Raw genomic sequence first — 17970 nt, 5'->3', positions numbered from 1 at the left:
CGGAAGCTGGACTGAAAGCCGAGAGGGCTCTTGAACCCAGGCATTCCGACACCCCAAGTGGGCTATCTTAATCACCTCATCAAATGCATTCCCTGGAATCTCTTTATATCAGTGTAATGAACAAGGTCTCAGCAATGTCTTTAGAATGGGCAGTGACAGGTCTCACACATCTTTAAGATCCTTAAAAGAAAACTTCAAGGAAAATTTCCCTGACCTGAGCGCTAGGGAGGGACGGGCTCCACACACCTGCCAGTCTGGACCACATTGACACAGACTCACAACCCACAGAGGGACCTTGCTCACCTGGGACTGTTGCGTGATTGTCATGGCTGATGCTAATGCTGTTGGGGCCAGCGTCGTGGAACAGGGGGGTTAAGCCACTGCTTACAGCACCAGTATCCCATATGTGCCTGGGAAAGCAGTGGAGAAGCCTTAGTGCTTGGGTCCCTATCATCCCTGTGGGAGACCAGGACGGAGTCCTTGCCTCCTGGCTTCTGCCTGGCCCAAACCTGGTTGTTGCAGCCACTTAGGAAATGGACCAGTGAATACCAGATCTCTTCGGTTCTTTGTCTCTCCCACTGTCACGTTGCCTTTCAAATATGTAAATCTTTAAAAAGTAAAATGACAATAATGCCCTCAGGAGGGGCACACGCACCTCAATTTTCCACCCTCTTGTTTTCGTTTCATCACTTCATCCACTTATGCTGCATAACTGATCCTGGAAGGAATTCCCGTGTAGGAGATCCCAGCCATTAATCCACTCTTTCAACACATTACTGAGCACCTATATGGCCTGACACTGTTCTCCACAAAGAAACCAACAACATATGCTGTCTTAGGAAGCATACAGACTAGCAGGAGGGCACAGGCGATAGCTAACTCAATAAGGTAGCATGTTCGATCAGACGGGTAAATGTTAAAGAAAATAAAGCATGACAGGGTACGGGAGTGTTAGAAGGAAGAAAATCTTGTAGGGTCAGCGAAGGTTTCACTGCCAAGGTTGCATGTGTGCTAACGACCTCAAAGAGGTAGGCCAAGTACGTGGATCTCTGGGCAAACAGCAGGTGCAGAGGCCCCGGGTAGGGAGTGGCCTGCTTTCCTGGAAGAACCGCCCTTGAGGAGGAAAGCACAAGGAGGTGTGGAGAAGCACCAAGGGAGAGAGGAAATGTAGAAGACACATCACGCAGGGCCAGGCAGACCACCGTGCGTGCTCTGGAGGATGTCATTAGCGGGATTTCAGTGGACTGATCTCACTCGGCTTAAACATCTCACGCACAGCTCTGACTCTGGCTACTCTAGGAGATGAGCTAAGAGACTACTGCACCCATTCCTTGGTTTAGAAAAAGAGAAAGTGAATACTCTTCACGAAGTTCTCCACCAGTGTGGTTTCTCGCGACTTTGCAGCCAAGGGCAGTTGTGTAATCAGCCCCAGGAAAGCTATGGGGTTCAACTGTCCAGAGCCAGAGCAGTGCCAGAAGGGACAATCACTCATTCCCCACACAGGGGTGAGCTAAGCAGCCGCAGACAAATACTCAGAGACATCCTAAATTTAGTTACAGATAAGGGGTGGGAGATAGGAGAAAATAAAGAAATTCAGCTAACAAGCTCCAAACCAACCAACAAAATACCACCCAGTGCCACATTCCTAAGCTATGTTGAAACCCATGACTCAGGACCATGAAACCCACAATTTGAGGATCACCGGGTCATGGCGTTCCAACCCCAACCAACCAACAAGCAGCACGAACTTTTGCCCGCCCTCCTGCCCCACAACTTAGTTTCCTATCTCCCCACCCCTCTTATCTATGAACCACTGTAGGTTCCTTTGAAGCAAAGTGTGCTTTCTTCTCCCCAGATTTTCACCTTACAATATCCTGGTCAACCTAGGCATGCTGTAGGTGACTCAGGGACTCTGTCCCAGGACCAGAACATCCCCTGAGCAGGGCTACAGCAGCTGTTGGCCAGACACTATTCAAGCCACACACGTGACAGACCTGCCATCTCGGTTACTCCGCTTCAGGTGCCCCTGGCACACACGGCCTGGAGCAAAATGACTTCCTGAGCCATTTCTAAAGAAGGCCAAGAAGTTCCTGACTCATTCCTGCTGTGATCCGGGTACCCTGGGACCCTGTATGCACCGGCTTCACCCCAAAACAGCCGCGAACAGAGAGAACGTCCTCACTGGTGAAGTCTCACCTCCGCTCCACAAGCACTGACCACAAGAGGGCAGACAAAGCACCACAGACGCCCCCAAGCTCAGCTGAGCTCGCGCGGAAGCCCACCCGCCTGGAAGCTTTGTGAAAATAGTTCTCTAAATTTCTTTCTCTCCCAAAGAAAACTCAAGGTCGCCCAGAAGCGCTTCATGTTCCAAGAAAAACAGTGGAAGACAAGAATCAGCTTGGGTGTTTACTAGGCAGACAATGTCTGTCCGGGCTAGAAGCAAGGGACATGCCCAGGGTCTCTCCGTGGTCTAAGAGTGAGGGCAATCAGGCTACCTCCCCTTCCACCCAGACACCCTCCCTACCCCAGCACCGTGCACACTGGCCAGGCGCCTTTGCTGACTTCCCAGCCACTTCCCAGGGCTGCAGAAGCTGCCAAGAGGGAAGCTACTAAAGGCAGCAAACACACAACGAGGAAGCCAGACACGTGATGGTTGGATCCCACGAAGGCAGATCCCGCCCGGACCCCTCCTTGTCGTTCCTAATAATGACCTGCACTGCTTGCAGTGGGCGACTCTAGAGCTCCCAGGGAAAGCACCAGCACCAGGCAGCTGAGCCGAGCCGGCTCCCCGCGCTGGAGCAGGACGCAGACCCCACCCCAGTCCTGGTCTCCCCACACTCATTACAGCCCACAGGCCTTGTGCTCTCCCACCATTACCTCCTGCATCAAGATCACAGGATGGGGGGCGGGGGGGGGGGCGAGGTCACCTCTGCCGGATATGCAGTGTCCAGAGTCTCCTCCCACACACAGTCGTGTAAGGTATTGGGCTCCCTCCCTGCACACATCTACACATTAAGTTGATACTTCAACCAGCTTCAATACGCAGTGAGTCCTGCAGACTACAAACTTCACAGCAGCGAGGGAGCAGAGAAATCGCCAACAGGTAAGACGCCTGGGCCAGAGTTACTGCAGTCGGTCCTTTCTGACTCCAAGCACAGCGCCCCACAGTGCCAGGAGACCCCAGCTGCCGGGGCTGAGATGCGCCCTCCCGACCCTTTCCTGCTTCCCCGGGAACCACCGGAAGTCCGCACCTCCTCCTCCTTGGGCAGCCTTTCCAGAAGCATCCCCGCCTCCTTTTCTCCTTTCTCCTCCCCTCGGGGCTGTCTGCAATCCCTCAGCCCTGCTCAGATGCGCTTCTGCTTTGAATCCCCTTTTCTTAATCACTCCCCTCTCAAAATGCGCTTCTGACCTTAACTCCTGCATGCAGTTCACCTGTGCGCCCCCTAGGCGCTCCCTCTGAGATGCCGCGGGTCTGGGGTGGGGCCTGCGGTCTGAGCAAACAGCAGGCCCCCAGGCAGTTCTAAGGCCGCTGCGTGCAGCTGTGGGTGGCAACATCGCAGCTGGACTCCTGTTCTGCTCAGAATCACCTGCAGCTTGTTCCAGACCTGACTCTTGCGTCCCATGCCAGAGAATCGGCATTTTCCCAAGATCCATGGGCACACAGCTAACACCTTTGAAAATCTGGAAAACTAGCGCCGAGGGGGCAACCAGGGCGGCCCGGGAGAGTCACCGAGGCAATCAGAAAGCAATCCCAAGGCCCAGGGGCTCCCCAGGCCAACCCCATCAGAAGGTGTCACCTGGACATCAGCAGCTTCAAGCTTCCTAGTTATCAGTGAGCTTGTCGTTATGGCATTGCAACACCTAGAACAGCTACTTACGGCAGAAATAGATGTCTTTCGGCTCAAGGTTTTCCAAGTTCACAGTCCAAGATCCGTCAGGCCACATCGGCGCAGGGGTCTGGTGAGGCCAGAGGATAACAATGGCGGAGCACATGCAGAAGAACGATCACGTGACAAACTAACCCGCGGAGAGCACAGACCGACGGGGCTTTTATAGCAAACTGCTTCCGAGGGCACACCCCCAGTGACTAAGGACCTCCCCCTAGGCCCACCTCCCAGACACCTGCACTGGATTAAGCTCCCACTCTCGCAGAACCATTAACTTGTAGCTTCAGGGGTTAAATGACTGCCAGTATCCAATTCAACCCATAGCAGCAGTGCATGGAGGATGCCTGTATCGCTCCTAGGATGAGAGTCTGGTCCTAACTGGGGAAGGCAGCAAATCGCAGGCAATGTCTCTCCAGGACACGCCCCTAACACCCAAAAGACCTCCCACTGGGGCTACTGTCTAAACCCCTCTTAGTCTATGAACGTCTGACTTATGGGGTGTTAACATCCACATGAGTTCTGACATGAAATCCTGGTTAAACTACATGGTTCCAACATGAGGCCAGACCTGAGAGCTCTGCTATGGAGTCTTAGGGTGTCGGCCCTACACTGGACATCACTCCCTTAAAAAGGCAGGATGCTGGTACCCCCCACCTTCTCAGTGTGGCCGTACATCCCATTTGCTCTGGGCAGCCATCTCTGCCGGCTCCTTTTACGGATGGTTCAGAATCGTGGCTAGGAGCTCTATTTTCGTGTCAGAAAGACCTTGATTTGTTTATTTATTTTTGACAGGCAGAGTGGACAGTGAGAGAGAGAAAGGTCTTCCTTTTGCCGTTGGTTCACCCTCCAATGGCCGCCGCGGTCGGTGCACCGCGCTGATCCGATGGCAGGAGCCAGGTGCTTCTCCTGGTCTCCCACGGGGTGCAGGGCCCAAGGACTTGGGCCATCCTCCACTGCACTCCCTGGCCACAGCAGAGAGCTGGCCTGGAAGAGGGGCAACCGGGACAGAATCCGGCGCCCCAACCGGGACTAGAACCCGGTGTGCCAGCGCTGCAAGGCGGAGGATTAGCCTAGTGAGCCGCGGCGCCGGCCTAGAAAGACTTTGATTTGAATCCTACTTCCCATCGAAAACTTACCTAATTTCTCTGTGCTCAGTGCCTGGTGTGAAAAACGGAGCCAAGAGTACCTACCTCTCAGAATGACTTGTGCCGACTGGATTAGGTGTGGAGGAGCAGTGCAGTGCTTAGAATGGCATCGGGACTGCAGAGGGCTCAGCTGTGGCTGGTTGCGCCTAAGGACGACTGATGCTAAAGCTTTTAGGTGCAGCTTGTGCTGCTGCTAAGTCCCGCACACTACCTAAGACAGGTGCACTTTCCCTTTACAAACAACTCCTGGGTAGCCGATTCTGCTGACCGAGACAGGAAAGAAGCCCAGGCTGAAGGAGAGGGAGAAGGGAGGAGAGCCAGGTCCAGGGGTCGCAGCCGGAAACTTCCAGCTACTCTCCTGAGGATGATTCAGTCCCAACAGCTTCCTTGGGCACTTGACTAAAGGTTCGAAGCCCCAGAGTCGGATGGGACCCAGCCTTTGTGGGAGGTGGAGGGCCTGGAAACAAGCTTCTACCAGGACCTCACAGCACAAGGGGAAGCATTTCTGCGAGAGAAGTTGAGACTGTCACCCAGGCAAGAGGAGACATTCTCCTCAACCCAGCTCTATTTTGAACCCAAAGGCACAATGACTGCATCTTTATCCTTTATTACATTTTTTAGTATATTTTAAATTTTCATTTATTTATTTGAGAGAGATATTTCCCATGCACTGACTCAGTCTCCCAGATACCTGCAATGAAGTCAGTAACTCAGTCCAGGTCTTCTACATGGGTGGCAGGAACCCAAAAAACTCAAATCAGGAGCCAGAGCTGAGAATAGAACCCAGGCTCGCCAGTGTGGGAAGCAGGCAACCTAACCAGTATCTTAACTACTAGGCCAAACACCTATATATATATTTTCTATAATAATACTATATATAATGACAGTTACCGTTTGTTCCTTGAGTTTTTTTAAATAGCAGCTTTACTGAGATACAGCTCACATATAAAATTTACCCTTTTAGGGTATACGATTTGGTGGGTTTCTAATACGTTCACAGAGTTGTGCAGCCATCTCCAGTGTCTAATTCCAGAACATTTTCATTCATCACCCCAGAGGGAAACTCTGCTCCCATTAACAGTCACTCATCACTCCACCTTCTCCCCAGCCCATGGCCACCACCAATCTTTCCATCCCTGCAGAGCTGCCTGCTCTGAGCGTTTCTTTCAGGTGGAGTCGCAGGCACGTGGCCTTTCTAGAGGGCTTCTGACTTCGCAGAGTGTTTTCAGGCGTTGTTCCTGTGGTAGCACGTAACAGTCCTTTTTCTGCCCAAACAACACTCCATCGTGTGGCTAGGCCACATTTTACTTATCCATTCATCAGTTGCTGGGTTCTGCGTTGTCTTCGCCTTTTAGCTACTACGAATTAGTCCATGGAGAGCCTTGCACAGCTGTTTGTGTGGACAGGTGTTTTCAGTTCTTTGAGTCCATACCTAGGAATGGAACTGCTGGGTCTGACTGTAACTGTTCAACAGTTGGAAAAACTACCACTCTCCTCTGGGGAGTGAACCAGCGGATGGAAGATAGCGCGCTCTCTTGCTCTCTCTCTTTCTCTCTCTCTCTCTCTTTGTAACTCTGCCTTTCAAATAAATAAATCTTTAAAAAAAATTGTGGAATGCAGACTAAATACATTGCAAAGATAGAGCAAGGCTTCACACAGGATTGACCTCCCAGAAGGTTTAGATGTGTAATGAGCTTGTGTTCAGAAACCCACAGCACCTGTAGTCCGAGAGGCAGGCGCTCAGCCTGGTTTTCCTAGCTGTATGGCCTGGACTGAACTTCCTTGAGATTTCCTTTCCCCAGCTGTTGAATAGAAACAGTAATTTCTCACTCACTGGGTAGTTGTCCAAATTAAGAGACACACGTATTTTAAGAGTGTGACACATAGTAGAGGTTCAGTGACAATGAGGAACCTGCATTTCTTCGTCTGAGAGTGAGAATAACGGAACACCTCGTTGTTCTAGGGCTGTTTCCAGGGGAAGTGCTTTGTGCATTACACAGTCCTGCACACAGGCCAGGTCATCCTTATGGAAGACGTTTGGAGGAGGGAAGGCAAGACGCAGGTTCTGTAAAATCTTAGTTTATTGCTCCATCTAGTGATAGGCTTGGTAGCTGAAATGAGGTTGAACTGTAACATTTTGCTTCGCGTGCCTTATGAAGCCAGACACATCTAGGCTTTCAGAAAACCCACTTCCGAGAGATGGGTAATAGCCCAGCAAGAACATGCGAAGGGAATAATGCGCACAAAAGCACTTTGCATGGATTACACGCTCCAAGAGGGATTAATTCCAGGATCTCCGCTCTTTGTGCCTGCCTTCTGGTATTTCACCCCCAAACACAGGCTTTTTAGAAAAGATTAATAAATAAAATAAAATGGCAGGAACTAAATCATTTGCATTGTTATTCATCAAAGACCTTAGCCCATCTGGGGCTATTGACGGTGGCTTCCGGCGAGCAAGGAGCAAGAAGCTTTCTATCCCGAGCTGCCGTCACGGGCAGCAACACAAGGACGCCTGTGACAACCTGCAAGCCTGCTCAGAGTTCGTATCGGACTCTTATTAGACACCAGAAATATCTGGGAAAAGCGAGCCCTCCTTCAAGTAGATCACAGGCTAGGGAGAGGCTGTGCCTGTGCATAGAATGGGAATACTCATTTCGAAATGCACTAAAATGTGTCGGTTGCATTGCCTGGCTTCAGAGCGGTCCCTTATTTTGGCTGAGGCATCCATTTGCCCAAAAGGGAACTCAGATTGTTACAGCGAGAATGCAAAGAGGAAGCAGCCCACACTCGGTTTTGAAATGTCAAATAGAAGGGCAGCCGTTGTGGGGCAGTGGGGTTAAGCCACACCTTGGAATAACCATATCCCATATCAGAATGTTGGTTCAAGTCCCAGCTGCTCTGCTTCTGATCTAGCACACGGCTAATGCGCCTGGGAAGGCAGCAGAGGATGGCCCACGTAACCGGGCCCCTGCCACCCGTGTAGGAGACCAGGATGAAATCCCTGGCCATCAGTTTTGGCCTGGTGCAGCCCCAGCCATTACAGACATTTGGAGAGTGAATCAGCAGATAGAAGAATTTTTCTCTCTGTTGCTCTGCCTTTCAAATAAATAAATGTTTTTTAAAAAGAAATGTAGAGGGGGCCAGTGTTGTGGTGTAGTGGGTTAAGTTGCCGCCTGCAACACCAGCATCCCATACTTGCACTGTCTTGAGTCCCAGCTGCTGCACTTCCAATCCAGCTCCCTGCTAATACACCTGGGAAAGCAGTGGAAGATGGCCCAGGTACTTGGGCTCCCATACCCACATGAGAGACCCAGATAAAGCTCCTGGCTCCTGGTTTTAACCTGACCCAGTGCCGGCCACAGTGGCCATCTGGGTAATGAAACAGCAGATGAAGGATCTCTCTCTTTCTCTCTCTCTCTCTCTGGCTCTTTCAAAGTAAATAAATAAATGTGGTTTTCTTTAAAAAAAAAAAAGATTTTATTTATTTATTTATTTATTTGAGAGGTAGAGTTGCAGACAGGAAGAGGGAGAGACAGAGAGGTCTTCCGTCTGCTGGTTCACTCCCCAGATGGCTGCAACTGCCAGAGACGAGCCGATCCAAAGCTAGGCACCAAGAGCTTCTTGCAGGTCTCCCACATAGGTGCAGGGACCCAAGCACTTGGGTCTTCCACTGCCTTCTTCCACTGCCTTCCCAGGCCATTAGCAGAGAGCTGGATCAGAAGAGGAGCAGCTGGGACACGAACCCGAGCCCATATGGGATTCCAGTGCCACTGGTGGAGGCTTAGCCCACTATGCCACAGCACAAGCCCCAAATAAATCTCTTTTAAAAATCAATTTTACAACAATAAAAACATTATATTCTTTAACTCATATTTTCTTTAGTTTTAATATTTCTAATATTACAGAAGGAAAAGCATTTTAAAAACATGAATGTTTTAATTTTAATATTCACTTTATGAAAATATATTCAAATTTTAATGTATCTTTAATATAATTGCATCTTAATCCTTTATATCATTACTAGCAATAAAATACAAATTATGTAAAAACCCTGATAACAATGTAATTAGTGATTCATTGAAACAAAGGTAAAAAATACACTTTATAGAATACACAATAATTTATAAATTATGCAGCTTTATTTATTCAACATCTACATATCACTGGCTCATTACCATAACACGCAGGCTCGTCAATAACAATAAATTCATTTATTTTGATTTTAATATAAGAACCATAGCTTCACACCTGTGTTGTGACCTTGTTATTGTAAGGTAGGAAGGTTCCACCCTTGTCTGAGAACTTGATTTAATTCATGACAGCAGTGGCCCCCATTCATACCCTGCAGGCATCCTTGACCAGGGCCCCTCTCCTCCCTCTGTGCTGTCTCCCAGGGCGCTGGATCTCTCAGCTCTACGCTCTCATTTCTGTGAGCCACATCCTATCCTGCCTGCCCCAGGAGCTCCCAGAGAAAGGGAGAAAGGAGTCATCTCCTTCTGATGTCCCATGAGTCGGAAAACATCTCACTTCCACTCTAGTGCTGCTCTCATCCTTTGTGCACAGACCTCGCATAAGGAGCTGTTTTCCCACTGGCTTTTCAAGGCACTGCTGCACGGTGTCCAGCTCCCAGGGCTATCCTGCGCTGGCTGACCCCAACAGAGTCCTGGTCCTTTCTATGTGACCTGCAGTTTCCTCCCAGGACACTGGGAGTGTTCTCTGTGCATCCCTGGTGTGGGCAATGTCAGCATGATGTGTGCTTGCATGGGGCTGTCTCGTTAATTTTCACAGGGAGCCTCTGTCTTTCAGTTCTGGGAAAATATCTTCAAATGATGCAAGATAAGTTTTGTCTCCTGCAGCCTCTCTGCCTGAGACCGTCTTGTTTGGATGCTTGATCTCCCGATCGTTGTCTCCCCAATTTCAACCTCTCTGCCTTTCTGTTCCAACTTCAGAGAGGGCTTCCTCAACTGCATCTTACAGACCTTCTCCCTAGTTGCTTAATTTGGCCCCTTCCTTTCATGGAAAAGCTTTTTCTCAGGGGCCCTGGAATTTGTGGTCGTCCACTGTCTTAAGAGTGAGGAGCTGGGACCAGTCCTGTGGCACAGTGAGCTAAGCTTCCTTCTGCAATGGTGCCATTCCATATAAGCACTGGTTCAAATCCCAGATGCTCCACTTCCCATCCAGCTTCCTGCTAATGCACCTGGGAAGGCAGCAGAGAATGGGCCCCTGCCATCCACGTGGGAGACCCAGATGGAGCTCTGGGCTCCTGGTTTCAGCCTGGCTCAGCCCCAGTTGTTGGGGTCATCTGGGGAATGAACCAGCAGATGGAAGATCTCTCTCTCTCTCTCTCTCTCTCTCTCTCTGCCTTTCAACTAAATAAATAAATCTAAGGGGAAAAAAAGGGTGAGGTGCTAAAAAAATGCACTCAGTTGATGAGAATGTTCTTCCTCACAGAACAATACATCTCAGGGGTGGGCATTTGGCACAGCAGTTAAGACACCACTGGGGACACTTGAATCCCGTGTTGAAGTGCCTGAGTTCTAGTCCCTGCTCAGCTTCTGATCCCAGCTTCTCACTAATGCAACCTTGGTGGCAGCAGGTGATAGCTCAAGCTCTTGGGTCCCTGCCACCCACATGTGAGACCTGGATTGAGCCCTGGGCTCCTGGCTTCAACTTTGCTCAGCCCTGGCTATTGTGGGCATTGGGGGAATGAACCAGTAGATGGGAGATCTCCTCTCTCTCTCTCTCTCTCTCTCTCTGCCTTTCAAATAAATAAAAATAAAATTATCAACCCATGATTATTGGGATAGATTATGTCAACGTCTTTTTAAAAAGGGAATATAGCTGATAAATTGATAAATGTAGCAAAAAATAGTAAAATGATCCTAGAAATGGTGTTTCAGATTAGGAAAAACAAAAGTAGATGCTGAGCAAAACGTTAAGGGTCAATGGGATATGCACACTAGAAGAAATCGCTCCCAGTTACTCGCTGGCCACAAAGAAATAAATGAAATTTTGCAATGGTGAGATCAGGTCGCTAGCACCTTAGCCTCACAATCAAGGTTAGCGGCCTCATTGTGCCTCTCCCCATTGGATACAGCTGCATACAACTCAACCAAGAAGCCAGCAAACAAATCCAGAAGGTGGAACGCGCAGAAGACAAGTAGTTTGACGCTTTTAACAACTCAACATCAGGTGGAATTTTCCAGATCAAAAAAGATCAAATGCAGTGTGTGGCCCTTGGCTAGATCCTGGAGGGTGCAAACCAGCTCTTCAGCATAGCATCCCGGCAATAGGTGGCAGCACCCAGGGGGGCTTGTTAGAGGATAGAGAAGCGTTCAGAGGTGAAATGTCAGAGCACCTACAGTTTAAAATATCTCGGAACATAGGACAAAATGATAATGGTTAAATCTGCGTGCTGGGTATATTGTTGATGATTGCACTATTCTCTCTCATTGTCTGTGCCATTCAAGTGTTCATCACAAGAACGGTGGCTTGGTGGGTGGGAGAGAAAGGAACAGAGCACTCTGCATTTCATCTGCCACAAAAGCCCAGCCCCCAGCACAGAGCCTGGCCCGCAGGACGCCCTCCGGGACTATGACTGCAATGGTGCATGATGGGACTTGATGTGACAATGAAGCGTCTGGCAACCTGAGCAAGAGCAGCGGTGCTGGCCCCGTGAGAGTGGCAGCCTGAGCGGGTCGAGGGACTCATTGGGGGTGAGGTGCAGGCGGGCACAGCAGGAGTCATCGCCCGTGTCAGTGTGTGGGTGCAAATACTGCCATTCTCTCTGAACTGTGCCACAGGAGACAAACAGGGTGATGACTGAGCGTAAGCCCTGTGTGTCCCTCCTTCTTCTCAGCACATTTCTTTTATGACAGTGAGAAAGAGCTTATCTCTGTGGGCCCGTGTCTCTCCCTAGATAAGCAGCTGCATGAGGACTTATCCCAACCCAACACTTATCAGCGTCCAGCACATTGTAAAATATTTGATACATTTATGGCAAAGGTGAATAGATAGAGAGAATGCCTGCTGTTCCACTTAACTTCTAAGGAGAGTTATAAGGAGGCCCAGTGGGGTCTGCGGCTAACAGGCTGGAAAACCCCCAAATCAGACCCAGTTTCTGCAGATCAAAGAGGCTGCAGAAGGAGCAGTCCTGGGCCTGGCAGAGGGCCATCACCCCCAGAAGACATCCTCGAAACCTGGATGCACCTGCTCCCCCGCCATTCACAACTCAGAACTCAACCCCCACCGGGATGGAGCGCCCAGGCTGGGCCCCTGGGAGCGGAGTCGGTCACAAGGGCTCCTGCCTCTGTGAATGATGTCGGCGCCCTGGTTCTAGGCTGGAGGGAGGTAGCCAGGCCCCCCGGTCCCTCTCCCTTTCTACCAGGTGAGGACATAGCAGCAAGGTGCCGGCTCAGAAGCAGACAGAACCAGCCCTCACCAGATTCAGAGCCTGTCCATCTACTTTGATCTTGAACTGCCCAGCTTCCAGAACCATGCAAAATGCATTTCTACTGCTCACAAATTACCCAGTCTTAGTAGTGCAGACTAAGAAACCACCCCAAACAAGAGGAGAAAGCAAAAGAGAACTGGTGGGGTGCAGGGGGTGGCATTGAGGTGTCGAATGTTAAGCCTCAGTCTGCCAGCATCCCATATGGACACGTGTTCGAGTCCTGGCTGCTCTACTTCTGATCCAGCTCCCTGCTAATGTGCCTTGGAAAGCAGCAGAAGATGGCCCAAGTGCTTGGGCCCCTGCACCCATGTAGGAGACCTGGATGAAGCTCCTGGCTCCTGGCTTCAGCCTGGCCCAGTCCTGGCTGTTGCAGCCGTTTGGGGAGTGAACCAGTGGATGGAAGATCCCTCTGTCTCTCCCTCTCTCTCTCTAACTCTTTCAAATAAATAAATAAATCCTTAAAACACTCACACACTGAAGGCGTGGCCATTTGGCTCAGCAGTTAAGACACTGCTTAGGATGCCCCCGGCCCCTATAGGAGTGCCTGGGTTTGAGTCCCAGTTCTGCTTCCCATTCCAGCTTCCTGTTAATGCACACCCTGGGAGGCGTCAGTTGATGGCTCAAATACTTAAGTCCCTGCCACCCATGTGAGAGACCCTCAATGAGTTCCAGGATTCTGGCTTTGGCCTGGCCCTGCCTCAGTTGTTTCAGGAATTTAGGGGGTGAACCAGTAGGTGGAAGATCTCTCTATCTCTCTCTCCCTCTCTTTCTCTCTCCCTTCATCCTTCCCTTTCTAATGAATGAATGAATGAATGAATACAGTAATGACTTGGGAAGCAGGAGGGGTATGGTGGTATGGTGAGGGGCATAACTAGGAGCATGGACACTGGACCCAGCTTGCTCTTGGGGGACACAGGGCTCTGTGGAGGTCACCTCCGCCCCATCACCTCCATCCAGGCCTTGCTCACAAGCCACCTGCTCAGTAGAGCTCCCCTGGCCATCCTCCTCTCCTGGAACACCCCCACTCCTGTCCCCAGAGCTCTTACTCTCGCCCATCACTCTGGGTAGCTTACTTGTGTAGCTACCCTCCGGCCTCCCACCATTTGCTAGAATTAAAACTTCACAAAGGCAGAGATTTTGTCCACTTGTTCACAAGTTGGGCTGTCACTACTGTCATGACAGCCTGTTTCTCGTAAGATGGCGCATACGCCCCTGCGAAGCCCACTGCCGATCTCTTTGGGATTCGGTTTCCTGCTGTAGGCAATGAGAATGGAGCCCAGGGAGCCACTCTGGTGCTACAACTCCCTGTTGACACAGGTGCCTGGAAGTTTCCGCTCCCTCCAGATGGGGGCAGCAAAGGCCACTGGATTCCAGCAGGCTCTTGTGGCACCAGGGAACTTGCCACACATGCCCAGCGCCCAAGCACGGGGAGGAAACTCACAGGCATCCTCTCCTCCCTCTCTTCCTCCACATCTCAGAGAGGAGTCTGCTGTTTGGGCTCTATTTGTGGCCCAACTTGGTTCCAAAAAGAACTGAATCACAAGCGTGAAAATTAAACGCAGTATGGCGGTTAGAGATTAACAAGCCCAGAGACCAACCAAGGCAATCAGATACTCCCAAGATAAGCTTGTTACAATAGCTGAGCTCGGAATTGAGCTCCACGTGTCTACGCATGTGGGCAGGGCTGGAATTAGGACAAGGCCAGTAAGGCAGTCACCCAAATGTGAAACATAAGGAGGGAGCCGCCAAACACCTCTGTCACCAACGTCAATGTTTCAGGTAATATTGTCAAAAATCAAAATCACTCCTCCCAAAACTAGTAAAGAAAATGTCCAATTTTTACATAAGAGCATAAAACATGGATGGAGGGACATGCATTATTTCTTTTGCCTTAATTCCAAAATGGCTCTAAACCAACACAACACACACAGATCTGGTGCTCAGGATTTGACATTTGGTTCATCGTACAATTTTTTAAATTTGTAAAAACTGTTTATTTCCATCTATTTGAAGGAGGAGAGGGAGAGAGAGAGAGAGAGAGAGATCGATTGATTTTCCATCCATTCACTGATTCACTACCCCAAATGCCCACAACAGCTGGGGCTGAGTCGGGCCAAAACCAGGAGTTGGGAATTCAATTTGCATCTCCCGCATGGGTAGGAGGGGCCTTCTGGGATGCATGACCAGGAAACCGGATTAGAAGCAAAACAGCAAGGGCTCAGATCAGCACTCTGATACGGGATGGGGTTGTCCCAAGCAGTGGCCTAACCTGCTGCACCACAGTGCCTGCCATTAATTTTTTAAATTTATTTTTATTTGAAAAGCACAGACACAGAACAGACAGAGATCTTCCATTCACTGGTTCACTCCCAGAATGTTCACAACAACTGGGGCTGGGCTAGGTTGAAGCCAGGAGCCAGGAATTCCATACAAGTCTCCCACATGAATGGCAGGGACCCAAGTCCTTAGGCCTTCATCAGCTGCCTCCCAGGGTGCACATTAGCAGGAAGCTGGAACAGAAGCAGAGTAGAGACTTGAACCCAGGCACTCTGATATATCAGGTGTCTAAAGCATCATCTTAATGTCTATACCAAATACCCCTTGCCTCATGCTTTTTTGGGTATTATTTTGATCTTTAAAAGTATTACATAAAATAAGGGCAAGCATTTGGTACAACAGTTAAGGATGGGCTTGGGGTGCCTGCACCCCAGACCGGATGAGTCCAGGCTTTGCTTCTGATTCCAGCTTCCTGTTAACGTGCACCCCGGGAAGCAGCTGATAACAGCTCAAGAACTTGGGTCCCTGCTACTCGTGTAGGAGATCTGGATGGAGTTCCTGGATTCTGGCTTCACCCTGGCCCAGCTCTGGCTGTTGTGGGGATCTGGGGAGTGAACCAATGGATGGAAGATCTCAGTCTTTGTATTTTTCTGTCTCCCTTTCAAATAAAACTGAATAAAACGATTTCAATTATTGTATAAAATCTTTTTTTTTTTTTTTTTTTTTTTTTTTGACAGGCAGAGTGGACAGTGAGAGAGAGAGACAGAGAGAAAGGTCTTCCTTTGCCGCTGGTTCACCCTCCAATGGCCGCCGCTGCAGCCGGCGCACCGCGCTGATCCTGGCAGGAGCCAGGAGCCAGGTGCTTTTTCCTGGTCTCCCATGGGGTGCAGGGCCCAAGCACCTGGGCCATCCTCCACTGCACTCCCTGGCCATAGCAGAGAGCTGGCCTGGAAGAGGGGCAACCGGGACAGAATCCGGCGCCCCAACCGGGACTAGAACCCGGTGTGCCGGCGCCGCACGGTGGAGGATTAGCCTATTGAGCCACGGCGCCGGCCTATTGTATAAAATCTTAATGGCAGAGTTTTGAGGGTCCTCTACGTTTCCCAAGGTGAGTGCCTCTCTTTGCCTCACCTTCATCCCAGGCCCACCAGGTCCCTCTCACTAGGGAGCCTCAGGATCACTCCAGGCCCCTGGCCAACAACCCTTAGCCAGGCCTCCTGCTCACCTAGACTGTGCTGGGACAAACCTGTAGACACACACAGCACACGGACCGCTGCCTCTGCCCCCCCCCCCCCCCATGGCTGACATGCCTTGGCTCTGTCCTCTGAGTCTGGCACCTTCTCAGTCCAATCTTGCAGGCACTTCTATCTGCTGATCAGAACTGACAGATGCGATAAAAAAAAATCTTTTTTCAATTGTATTTTATTGTGGTAAGAACGCATAGCACGAGATCTACACTCATAACAAATCGGAAGTGTACAATACAGGATCGTTGTACAGCGGGTCGCTACAGCTTATTCACCTTGCTTGGGGATAACATTTTATAAATACAGACCTGGGAAAGTACCTGTAAGCGGGACACTAACACCACATTGTAGGGACAAAGCTGGAAGGAAGCCCCGGGTCCAAGGCTCATTTTAGGCTCACAGAAGAAGATGCAGAGTTGCGGGCAGGGCTGGGAATCAAAAGGTGAGGAAGTGAATGCTCTAGACCAGGATTGCCCAACAGGATTTTATTTATTTTATTTTATTTGAGAGGCAGAAAGACAGAGACAGACAGACAGCCAGACAGAGCTCCCATCCACAGGCCCATTCCCCAGATGCCTGCAACAGCCAGCGTGGCCAGGAGCAGGGAACTCAACCCAGGGCCCTGAGCCTCCCAGAGTGCACGGGAGCAGGAAGCTGGCTGGCAGAAGAGAACTGGGCCTTGAATCCAGGCACTCCATGTGGGATGCGAGTGTCTCACCAGCAGCCTAACCACTACGCCAGATGTCTGCTCCCCAGCAGAGCTTTCTATGACCACAGAAATGTTGCACATTTGCACAGGACAATCCTAAAGTCACTACCCATGTGTGGCTACTGAGCACCTGTGCAACTCAGGAACTGAATTTCAAATTTTCTTTCTCTTTTTTTTTTATAAAAATGATTTATTTATTTTGAAAGAGAGAGAGAGAAGACAAGAGAGAGAATCTCCATCCACTGGCTCACTCCCCAGATGGCTGCAATGGCCAGAACTGGGCCAGAAGCCAGGAGCTTCATCCAGGTCTCCCACGTAGGTGGCAGGAGCCCAAACACATGGGTCATCTTCCATTGTTCTCCCAGTAGCATTAGCAGGGGGCTGGATCAGAAGTGGAGCAGCCAGGACTCGAACCCACGCCCATATGGAATGTTGAAGTTGCAGGCAGCGGCTTTACATGCTATGCCACAATGCCTATCCCTAAAATTTATTTCTTCTGTTCCATTTATATCTCAATGTTAATAGCCATGTTTCCTTTGGGCTGGAACTACCATCTTCCAGTATTTTGCCAAGATGAGGAACAAGAAAGGAAAAAGTAGAGGGAGCTGATGCGTGTTCTCTGGCCTTCTAAGAAACACACAGGGGATCATTTGGCTGTCTGCTTGCAGACCCATCATGGGAACCGGCATTCTCCCAAAAGGAATGCCCCAGGCATGTCACCATGGCAAAGCTGGAAGAGTCGACAGTGCTGCCCAGCATGCTGTTGGCATTGCTGTAAACAAACGAAGGGGGAAATCCCTGCCAAGAGAACTGATGTGAGAGTACAGCCTATTAAGTACCCTAAGAGCCAAAACTGCTTCCCGAAGCATGGGAAGGAAGATGATCAGAAAGAGAAGCCAGCCAAAGAGAAAGGTACCCGGACCCACCTGCAGCGCTGGCCTGCTCTGCCCCGAGAAGCGCGCTACGTGAGAGCTGATGGGAAGGAATCCAGGCTGCTGGAGACTATTCCCTAAGAACTCTGGCATAATAGGTGTCCAAAAATAAACAAAAGAGGGAGCAGGCATCGTGGGGCATGAGGTCAGCTGCGCCTAGGACACCTGCATCCCATATTAGAGAGCCTGGGTTTGAGCCTTACCTCCAACTCGGATCCAGCTTCCTACCAGTGCACACCCTGGGAAGCAGCAGGTGGTGTCTTGAGTACTTGGGTCCCTGCCACCCATGTGGAGAGCTGGATAGAGTTCCTGGCTCCTCG

General features: G+C 50.2%; 1 protein-coding gene across 1 annotated transcript in view; it reads right to left on the bottom strand.

The window, feature by feature from the left end:
* Positions 1 to 16163: 16163 nt before the first annotated feature.
* The window catches only part of FAM81A (family with sequence similarity 81 member A), an 80490-nt gene continuing 78683 nt past the window's right edge, over positions 16164 to 17970 (bottom strand). The window contains exon 9 of the mRNA XM_008268948.4: positions 16164 to 16437. Coding sequence (XP_008267170.1) covers positions 16406 to 16437 — 32 coding nt within the window. The 3' untranslated portion in view covers positions 16164 to 16405. The remainder of the gene's footprint in view (positions 16438 to 17970) is intronic.

This window comes from Oryctolagus cuniculus, chromosome 12, assembly GCF_964237555.1.
Source record: "Oryctolagus cuniculus chromosome 12, mOryCun1.1, whole genome shotgun sequence".
Lineage (NCBI taxonomy): Eukaryota > Metazoa > Chordata > Mammalia > Lagomorpha > Leporidae > Oryctolagus > Oryctolagus cuniculus.
This window is presented reverse-complemented; position numbering and strand designations above follow the sequence as displayed.